The sequence below is a fragment of the Varroa jacobsoni genome, unplaced genomic scaffold, assembly GCF_002532875.2.
Source record: "Varroa jacobsoni isolate VJ856 unplaced genomic scaffold, vjacob_1.0 contig01543, whole genome shotgun sequence".
Taxonomy (NCBI): Eukaryota; Metazoa; Arthropoda; class Arachnida; order Mesostigmata; family Varroidae; genus Varroa; species Varroa jacobsoni.
Window position 1 is genome coordinate 68775 of NW_019214652.1, and position 11395 is coordinate 80169.

At 43.4% G+C, this 11395-nt stretch overlaps 1 protein-coding gene across 3 annotated transcripts in view; it reads left to right on the forward strand.

The window, feature by feature from the left end:
- Positions 1-10113, forward strand: part of Rim (Rab3 interacting molecule) — a 41392-nt gene extending 31279 nt beyond the window's left edge. For all 3 annotated transcript variants that reach the window (XM_022853247.2, XM_022853249.2, XM_022853248.2), the window contains 4 exons: positions 617-2149; positions 2724-2902; positions 4512-5057; positions 5637-10113. In XM_022853247.2, coding sequence (XP_022708982.1) covers positions 617-2149; positions 2724-2902; positions 4512-5057; positions 5637-5831 — 2453 coding nt within the window. In that variant the 3' untranslated portion in view covers positions 5832-10113. The remainder of the gene's footprint in view (positions 1-616; positions 2150-2723; positions 2903-4511; positions 5058-5636) is intronic.
- The last annotated feature ends 1282 nt before the right edge of the window (positions 10114-11395 follow it).

The following is an 11395-nucleotide window of genomic DNA, read 5'->3' on the forward strand; positions in this document are numbered from 1 at the left end:
CCCATCTAGTTCATAGCCGATCGAAATAAACAACGAAAAATGATTGTAAATTATTTTCTGGGTAACTAAAGTTCGCCAACGAAAACACATCAGAGATCACGATAGTAATGTGTAATCTTGTTGTAGTACATTTCTTGCCTCACATATTCTGGTGTTTGCCATGGAAATAAATGCACTGGCTTCACTCGTAACTACTGAACGGCATTCAGAATTGCACATAAGGCTAACATCATACGGACAAAGCGCAAGGTACGAATAGTAATTTTGGCCTTATGGTTGTGTTCCACCTCTCTCTCTCCACCTCTCCAAGCTGCCTCTCTTTGTACCTGCGGCTGTTGCAGCTGCTGCTATTCTGCCAACGTTTGACTGCACAACGCAGATGGCGATAGCTATTTTAGCGGCCCTTCTAATACTGGTGCCTATCCGTCCATGAAATTAACACGTTATATGCTATTATTTGTATTATGCCTATCACCAATCCGCATCGCGTCCCTCATTTCGTCTTGTTACACCACGCCACCGTTGTTATTGTCATCGCTTCCAATTGTCACCTTTACTATCATCGATTGGCATCATTAACGGGTCTTTGGATGCCCCTCTTAAACCGTTATTACAGGACCAAGCCCAGTATACGCATCCGACTCCGAGTTAGGAGTGCAGAGCTCCTCCTACTACTCAGAGAGAGAAAGAGATCGCATGGACCACTACGGGGACCAGATCAGCCAGCGAGGCAGGCCGGATAGAGATCGGCACCGTGAGTCTTCGCTTGATCGCTGGGAGCAGCCGCATGTTCGCCAACAACGGGCAGACCCGTATCGACGAGACCCGCGGGACATGCGCGACCTTCCTCACGGCCATTCACAGCAACAGCACTCGGAACATCATCACCAGCAGCAGCACCAACGCGAGTCTAGCGTCTCGTCACTTCAACGAGAGCCTCTACATGAGCACCGGGAACACCGAGATACCCTGCGGGAAAGGGAGCTTCGCGAACGCGAACTCGATCGTAACCGCGATCCTGGTCGCGACCCGTGCGGCGGCCGAGACCTGCATCGCGACGGGCGCGGCATCGAGAGCGGAAGTCGCGGATCGCTACAACACCGCGCGTCGTTCCAGCAGGAGCGAGGCGATGGACGCGAACGAGAAGGCTCAATCATACACGAATCCGTTGCCTCCAGACACTCATCGTCGTACCAGCGGGGCCTGGAATCAGGCCGAGAGGAACGAGACAGCCGGGACCACGTAAGCAGTAATCGGGATCAGCATCATCGAGACAGCAGCGCCAGCATTAGTCGACTTGCAGAGAGTGAACAACCGTACGATCAGCATCGCGGCAGCTTCGATAGGACCAGCAACAGAGAGCAGCACATACAGCAGTCGTCACACCATTCACAGCAGCAGCAGCATCAATCACGAGGGTCCATGGGTTCGGCAACTGCAGCCGACCAGTATTCGCAGCAGCATCAGCAACAGCAGCAGCACCACCACCACCATAGACAGAGCCTGTCCCACTCGCATGCCCCCTTCTATGGGGATTCTCCTCAACGGGAGCGGGAACGAGAGAGGGAAAGAGACCCCAGATCTAGCGACCCGCCGATCCATCATCATCAGCACTACCAACACGGATCGACACGGCTCCACGACGATGGCCGGGACCGCTCAGAGCGGGACCGAAGTCAGTCGGCGTACTATTCGGACCGTGGCCTGGAGTCCGATGGTTCTGAAACAAGCTCTGTGATATCGAAGCTGAGCTCTACCACCCAGTCGGAGGCGCTGCATCGTGGCCCCTCGGACCGGCGGCAGAGCTCGGGCCAACGCGCTAGTCAGCAGACTTCGCGGACTCTCTCGGAGTTCACGCTCCAGAAGAGCCAGGGCGGACCTGTCCACCCGTTGTCCTCGTCTGGCCGAGGTTCGTCTAATGAGTCCTCCTCGATGTCGATGACAATGACTCGGGAAAGCCGGGAAAGCTATGTCGGCCTTGGGGGAAGGGACGCCGGTCGCGGGGGCGACCGTAGGGATGCGGTCGGCCGAAGGGCCGAGTCCATTGAAGAGTCCACGCGCACCTCCTCCCAGTCGGTCTCCGAGGCTAAGGAGGGCTCTGAAGAGGGGTCCCTCTCCGATACAACCACTGCCAACGAAGAAAAACTTGGTAAGTAGGACACGCGGAAATAGGGTTCGGACAGCATTAGGAGGGTGCAGGAGATAGATAGGCTGGGCGAGTTAATCCTTTGTGGGCGTAGGCTGGGTACACGAAACGAGCTAGAGAGATGAATGATGAGGCGTTTCAGTTTTGCTTAAAGTGAAAAAGTGTGTTGCATTCGGCTCAATTCAGATGCAAAGAGTTGATTTCATGTAGTTATTTTGTAATCATATGATATTGACGGGCCTGAGATGCAGTGGCAGCTTATGTGGTCTACTACCCATGTCGCTGGGATATATGGAACGTGATCGTTGGCAACATTACTGCCTTACTAGACTCTACATAAAAGTGACTAGATGTAAGGCACAACTGTAGGAAGATTTGCCGGGTACACATACGTGGCGTGCCAATCTTTCATTGGGTATCTCAAATCTCAGTCGGAATTCGAATATATTTAATTACTATATTATGTATAGGAGGTAACCAGCGATGTGTCATGATATGAGCAATTGCGCAATAACATGGCCTAATTATAGACTCTCTTGTGTGACTGTTCCCAATGATGCTGCACGACTTATTATAGGTGGAAGTTCATTCGAAATCGCTGACACATCGCCCTATTCTACATCACCCTATGCAAATGCTAAAATTAACCAGTCGCAGGCGGCCGCGACTCCGCAGCAGAAAAGTAAAGGAGCTCGATTAGGTTTCAGAAACAGGCGCAAGAATAAAGTTGGCCGGGGTGTCCATCGCTCCGAAGAGGTCAGTGTTTCTTTTGACGGATTGGGCATAGAAAGACTTAATATTATGAAAGCAATAGGCTGTCGTTGTTGATGCGGATGCTGCTCTAACTGCGCTTAATTTTTTGTCCATTTTTTCCCACTGTAACTTTACTTTTCTATCGAATCGGTAGAGGTACAGATATTAATTGTTGAAAATGTTCTGACAGTTTTTTCCAGCTAGATGGTTTCAAGGTTACATATCTCAGCTAATTTGAAGCATGTTGAAACAACATTAATGTGATTTAAAAGCCACTAGTAGATATAATTGTAGATATAGTCAAACGCAAGGCGGAGCACCTTCGAAAATTCGCTGTACTTTTTAAGATTATAACAACAGAGGCATAAATAGTGCTCAGGCCGATAAATATATGACTGTTTATGGTCAAGATGCGTCGTCGAGAGAAACGGCCTTAAACTGGTTCTGTCATTTCCTTCCGGAAAATTTCTACCTGAAAAGTATTCTCTAAAGTAGTCGATTTGCCACGAAAAATGTTGGCGGAGATGTTGCGAAACTGAGGCAGGACTAACATGTGCGCGGCTTTGGCATCCATCCAACTAAACGTCCATCATCAGACATTTGATAACGTTTGAAGAAAGCTGACTAGAAGAAAAGCCCGATGTTTTGGTGCTACATTAATTAAAAAAAAACATTTTACTTTAGCTCTATATGCGAAACGCTAAAATAGATGTAACGAACGGGTGATAAAAATTAGCTCACATACGGTAATAACGTAGAACAAATAAAAGTGCTCCGTAATCTATGGCAAAGCCATAAACTAACCTCAAACAAATTGGCTATATGTGGATTATGAATGTATCAGGAATTGTGCATTATGACTTGTTGGCGCCTGGTCAAACAATTGACTCGGACCTCTGCGGTCAACAATGAACAAAAGTTACAAAAAATCCATTTAAAAAAGTTTACTGGAACTAGTGGACAAAAAAGGCGCTGTTTCTATCTACGACATACGCCTTTAGCCATTTGGCAAACATTAACTTAAATCGAAAATTTTAATGCATCCAACGTATAGCCCAAAAGCTTGCATCGTTAGACGATCGTCTTTTTCTCTTTCTGCAGAACTCTCTTAATGGCTAACATTTTTCTGCCCAGAAGTTACAGGAGTTCTACAATGATGATACTATGTTTTTTGATATATTGAGTTTAGTGATATTATTTTATGGTACAAAAAGTGATCTTCTTCCATCTAGGGTAAAAGCGGTCAGTCTTTTTCGACAACTTAATATCGAACATAAGTTTATGCAGAGACGCTAGCAGTTTAATAAAAAAAAAAAAAAAAAAAAATTTTAATCGTTAGCAAAAGCACAACTTTTGCATTTGTAAACTCTGTTTTAAACCTTACAGAATTAGGAAAAACTGGATCTATTAATGCAATATGTATAGTTTCTGCAACAATGTCTAATAGCAACAACAGCTCTTTTTTTTTACCTATTTGCTTTGTTTTATCACAAAGCGAATTTATCCAGTTGAATTATTACGGTAATAATTCTGAGTTTATATACTCCTAGTGCTTATCCTATAGAACGTTCGTTTGCATCATTCTCATGTTTATATACCTCAACTTCCGCAGGTTGCGCCCGACGAAGTGCGTCACCTCGTTAGACAGGCAAGCAGTGTGTCCTCAGATGGAGAAGGCTCGCTGTCCGGGGACTCAGCCACGACCTGGGGAGCGTCTTCCGTACGGGGCGCACCCTCAGTGACGTCCGTAGCGGGTCCCATAGTTTCGGGTAGTATTGTTGAAGGCTTGGGTCCCGGCCAGATCGTCGGCCGCCAAACCCTGTCTAGTCCTAGCCTAGGAGACATCCAAATGAGTTTCTGTGATAGGAAAGGCAACCTAGAAGTAGAAGTGATCCGGGCGAAAGGTCTACAGCCACTTAAAGTTGGCCCTAACGCCCTTCCAGCACCCTGTGTCAAGGTATATCTAGTGCGTACGACAGGCAGTGTCGGCAGTGACGCAGATCAAAGCCCTCAGGGGGTTGGAAGGGCAGGTCAGCTGCCCATCGGCACCCAGACTATCGTGGCCAAGGCTAAAACCACCGCTGCTCGCAGGACACTCGACCCACTCTTCCAGCAACAACTCATTTTCCACGAGGACTACAGAGGCTGTCTTCTACAGGTAATACTACAAAAGTATCCGTTTTTCAATTTGCTAAACATAAAAGCTTCTTGATTTATTTAAATGTATTACTCAAAAAAAAATGAAAACTGATTTCTTCTTTGTATGCGTGGTAGCGTTAGGAGTGAACACAGTGACGAACAGTTGCAGCCCTCATCCAACACATTTCCACTTTTGGCAAAGTTAAATTTTTAATTTTTTCAAAAATTCAGCAAAAATATCACTACTATAAATAAATACGATTAAATCAACTACCAATGACGAACATTTGCACCTACGCAAATACAAAAATAATAACGTATTTTTGATTTACCACAGCTAAAAAAATAATCAAGGATTAGCTTATCAAAATACACGTTTAGCTTGATATGTTTTTTTAGCTAATTGCCTATTTTAAAGTAAATTAAAAGTTATATAACTTAATTATAATATATTCGATTTTAGTAAAGGAAAGCGACTGATTTTCCGCTACCTCCCATCTTCTGTTCCACTAGACTCAAAACTATTGTGTTCGTCGCATTTTTGAGTACGGTTCTCTTCTATGAAGTGTTTCTTCGATCATTCTAATTTATTTATCAGGTGACCGTGTGGGGCGATTATGGTAGTGGTGATAAAGGAGGAGAACGGCAGAGAACCGACAGAGTCGAACGGAAAGTTTTCATGGGTATGGCCCAGATTGCCTTGGATGACCTAGATCTCGGCCGAATCGTTATCGGTTGGTACAAGCTATTTAATCCGACTAGTGTGGTGAACGCGCCTTCGCAAGATCAGTAACAGGCAGGACCCGCACGGTAGCTAGCAAACGAGCAAGACAAACGGAATAATTTTAGTCGTCCGCAGAAAAACGCAACACAAGTTAACAACCTAACAGTCTAAGGACAGAGATCAGTTTTCCTTTGCTCCTACTCTGGCCCAACGATATCGAATCATTTCTGACTCAGACATTGCATCAACTATTATAACAACAGCCTACATTACATCAATAACAGGAAACAATATGTCGGATAAATGTGATTGACAAGGAGGCGATAGTGTATTGAGACGGCGCAGATACCGCGACAAAGCCACACGCAAAAAACGGTAAAAACAACAAAAAAAACATAACGTAACAAATCATAATAGTACTCCAAGAAAAAACGTAACATAAATATGATCACATATATGGCGGCCACATACTACTATACAAAAACCACAGGGAACCAGATATCGTACCAGAGAACGGCGTAGCTAATTATGGTCAGACAAGAGTACTTTGTCAATTCATGATACCCTGCCATTGCTGGATGTCGAATAAGCATACTAATCATAAATATAATAGTATCTTCGATATAGTAAAACAAATAAACACTAAAATATGTAGAAAATGAATGGGTTGAGCAGACTATAGCATAGAGACAAACCAACAAGAGGATACCTAAGCTGGATACAGTAAAGTAGAACGAATACTCCATCGAGAGGGAGCGTGTGTAATTGAGAAATAGGCATAAATGCTAAGCTATATAATCATAGCTAATTCACTATTAGCATAGAATAATGTAGCACGAAAACGATGAAACGGTGCAAAACAGTGTAACAGCAGTGATATCCTTCTGGATAGTGAACGAAATCCTATGAATGTGTATACAATACAAATGCAGCACGCCGATTGTCGAAAAAGCGACAGGAATTATTTCGAATATCTGTAAAGATAGAGGATCATTACTGCATCCATCGACTCACGTTCATACAAACACAGAGGCAAGCAGAGACGCGCTCGTCCATCATCGTGCGAGTCGCTATCTTCATTCTGATGGAAAGAGGGTATAATAAATGTGTCACTGTGATCGGTTCATTCTCATCACTCGAATCGTTCTATCCGTTTCTTCCCTCGACCTCGGCAAAGACCTCGCTTGATTAGACAGCCGGACTAGTGTGGATATAAAAGCAGCCCTCAGTGAGGTGCAAACTATTTTTTGTACTGATGATTCATTGATTGCTCTCTCATATTTGTCTAAAGTTCCCACGAGGTCCATTTTACTGGACAGAAAAAAAAGCGAAGAGATTCTAATAACAAACCAACAAATTGTACTTATGAAATTACACACAGTAATAACAAAGCAACAAAAGCAAGCTGACACACGTACCCGCCGCGTATCAACCAACATAACCGATTGTATGTTCATAAAACTAATACTGGTAATAATGATAGTAATAAAAGAGCAAAATAAATCTAACCATAATGGGTATATATATAAGCCACTAAAAGATATCTGCTAACGCACTTCAACAAACACGCGTACACCTAATAAATAGAAAAGACGGAAAACTATTGAACGTTTCTAGATAGGCGTAACTGCCGAATTATTATTGAGTTATCGAAGCTGATGATGTAAGTGGAACCACAAAAGACAAATCTTTCCTAAGAGTAACAATAATAAATATTGTAATGATAATTACCAGTCATAGTAATAATGACAGTGGTCATCATACTAAGTATGGCATAAATGTTAAAAACGGTAATCTTCATAGTTATATAACAATAGGGAGTCGAAGCGTAGTACGGATTTTCATAGAGCGCACCGTTAAATTCTGCAAACAAAGACTGCTAACGAATAAAAAAAGAGGAAATCAATTGGAAAACTTAAAAGCAAATATGTTTGAAGGGGAAGTCGTCCAAACGTTTGCCCCAACCATAATTACAGTACAAGCTGGCACAATAGCAGGACCAACAAAAACATCGCCATGGTAGCGGCTAGCGTGATGTTAACGGGTGCCTGTCATTTGTACTCTAATCATATAAATACGATGTAGCAGTAAAGGAAGTTATGACAAACTGGGCCTCACACATTAAGAAACATACGAGCCATTCACAGATAGTCACTTATCATTCTGGTAATTAAGTAACTAATAGAAAATGACTGAAAACGCAAACACTTCATCGATAACAAACGACGATACAACACGACGTACACACAGACAGGCGGAAAAATCATACCCAACCATGACGATAAACTCACAAAGTGAATCTCTTTGACCAATGATGTTAGGCAGTGATATCTACAATGCGAATGCTGATATGATTACGTTAATTACCAATGGTCATTTAAGTCGCCAAAGGTGAAAAAAAGGAGAACGAAGAAAGAACTGGGCATATGTTGGGGTAGACGAATGCCACCTGCGTCCGATGGATGACGTACCGCTCCCTGCGTCATAGCTGGGCGTGAGCTGGAGCGTCGGCGCAGTAGAGTCGGGGCGGCGTCCAGACTGAAAAAAACACGCTTCGAACAGACATGATGGAAAACAATAACAAAAAAAAGGGACGACAAATGAAGGTATAAACAACAACGGCGATTGTGATGATGATGATGATGATCACGATGGTTATTATATAAGTAATAATGATATGACGATGATGGGAAAGCAGATAATGCAGAGCAGAGAATTGTGTCCTGAAGGACAAACGGACGGAACAAACTATGCTAGTCGCATCCGATCCGATAGTCCGACAGGCGAAAAAAAAACTGCGCAAATAGGAAAAATAATACTTAAGATGCGGCAAGCAAAAAAGCCCAACGATCTATTCGCTCTTCCCCGAGATCGCTGGTGCCTGTGCTGACGAAACGACGAAGGACAACAACATAAAGGATGGTTGATTACGAATGAAATAATCATACGATAAAAATGAATCTAATAAAATGACGATTACGTTATAGATAGGCTTTGCGACGCTAACGACTCTTAAATACTCGAGTGTACCACCCCGTCAGCGGTGTATCATGTGACGATATCATGTATTGCGTATATTAAGCGTTCATGACCGTGACGGCGTATCATTTACACAGACACATCATCACGAGAGAGAAAGAAATGAACAAACAAACGACGGGGCAAACAAACACAATAATAAGAATCAACAAGCACGCGGGCGAAATAAAGGCAACAGCAGAAAAACACATCGCGAGATTACGATGCCCTACCAGAATGGTAACAACCGCGATAACAATGACCTGTGAGAAACCTACCGGACTAATGAAAGTAACAACAGACTTCAGTATACTTTCGCTATTAGTACGAGGACGATCGCGAGCGGGTTAATAAATCGCTCACGACCCGCGTCAGCTATGATGGGCTCATGGCGCAATGACAAAAATTATGCCTCGTCCCTGTTGCCTGTGCGTACGTTACTAAATAAGTATAATGATATTAATTAATAATAATTGAAGATAACACTATAATAATATTAATAATAATGATAATAATAATTAAGCTGAGAACAGTAACTAGAGCAATCTCGTATAGCTATGCGAGGAAAAAGGGCGGACGCCAGCCGGACTGAAAATACTATTAGGTTGCAAGTTGCGAACTGCAAAGGACGAGAGGATGGGAAAAGCAACCCAGCTAAATTCGGGAGGGTCCGTCGTTGTAGGTTCTCTGGAGACAAAAGGGGTACTGAATGAAGAAACCATGCGATGCAAGCATAGATGACGTGAGCTTCGCAAGGAGCTCCTGCATTACCTGCATCGATCAACATTTCAGAAGTCATCGACAGATACACCCACAAATATGTTATATGCTACGGATACAGTGGTGGCCAGAGCAGCAGTGCTGAATGAATGGTACGAGAGGAATGCACTAGTATTAGCGTAAGCTGCCTACCGCGATTCTGTCATAGGTGACTTGCGGGAGACTGGCGAACGTTTTCGCCTGAAGGATGTTCCACATTCTGAGAATACATGAAGTCCCAAGGACAAACGCAAGGCAAAAAACAACGCGAAAACAATGCAAAACGCGAAACAAACTAAATAGGAAAAGGAATAATGAGGGATGGCGAGAGAGAACTCAGGTAGAACGACGAGATTCGGCTGACTCAGCTCACCCGCATAGTTGGAAAAACACAGAGTCGAACCAAAAAGTCTAGTTAGGATGAGCTAATGTACCAAATTAAGGTATTAACACTATGTCAGGCCGATAATGACGTTATGACTAGGCGAACTCGAGTGGACTCCCTTTCTCTCGTACGCAACCCAACACGGTACTTACCAGAGATCGGGGGTAACAGGGGCAACAACAGAGAAAAGGATAATGGAGAAGGTTAACGGAGCAAATTATATAGTCATACTCTTTATTGACGGTTCGTTGACTGACCGAGAGAGAACCTGTTTTAGTAGTCTCCCGCGCCAGAGTTAGGCGATTCATTTTTTCCTGCAGGGGCTACTGACCTGACACAAAAATAAAGTGATCTCATGTGAGTCTTCGTACGACTCTTCCAGTTAAAGAGCGAGACGAAGAATGGACGTTGACGCGTATCCAAGGGAGAAGGGGCTACGAAAACTACTAGTATTGTGAAGGGTATTGGGAGAAAAATTCTAAGATGGAAAGGTAGAGACAGTAAGCATAAAAGCAGACGAAGTTCTGATAAATTACTGACTGACCGCCTCGCACCTAAAAAAAGGAGCGACTCCACATCGAGATGAGTCTCTCCATGTATTGTGGGGCGTCGCTAAATAGAGGAATAGGCAAGACAGTCCCGTTCAGAAGGGCCCGTTGTCCTTTGGCCTACAAGTGTTGCGGGAGTTAGATGCCTATCTTTCTGGTTAAGTCAATGCGTGTGTTCAACAAACAAACCACTTTGTTTAAACGTGTTATTTCTAATGGAAAATGTCAAAAATACCAAAAAAAAGATACTAAGAGTGGTCTAAGTATGAGTCGAAAAGACATAAGGTTACAAGTCATACACATACATCCATCCACATATACACACCTATTTAATACAAACACAACAGATCAGAAGGAAAAACCACTTACAATGCGACAACACATTATTACTATGATGATTTTTCTATGATACCACATATTATTTCTACGCGATACACCATTTTCCCCCTACACACAAACACACACATACACACACACACAGACACACGCATACACACACACACAGAGACACACTGGATCACCCGTCCCCTGGTGACGGTAGAACATCGCCGACAATATCCGCATGCACGATACACGCACAAGAGTCGAAAGGATATGGCGACAAAGTCAGAAACAATAGATGAAACAAAGGTAAAAAAAAACCTAGACTTTTTAAAGCTTTGCCAACACACAGCTAGCAGAAACTCACGCAGACACACAGATACGCACTGACAAATAAGGAACGAATACGCGGAAAACAAGGACCATTGATGCCGTCGATAATTTCCATAAGGAAATAAGTGTACACGTGTATATATATATATATATACACACACACACACAAACACACAAAAAAATACCTATAGTAAATATTACATTGGTTGATTGGAATTGGAAATGATTTCAGCGGTATCACAGCTGACTTCTGTATGTTAGAGACTTCT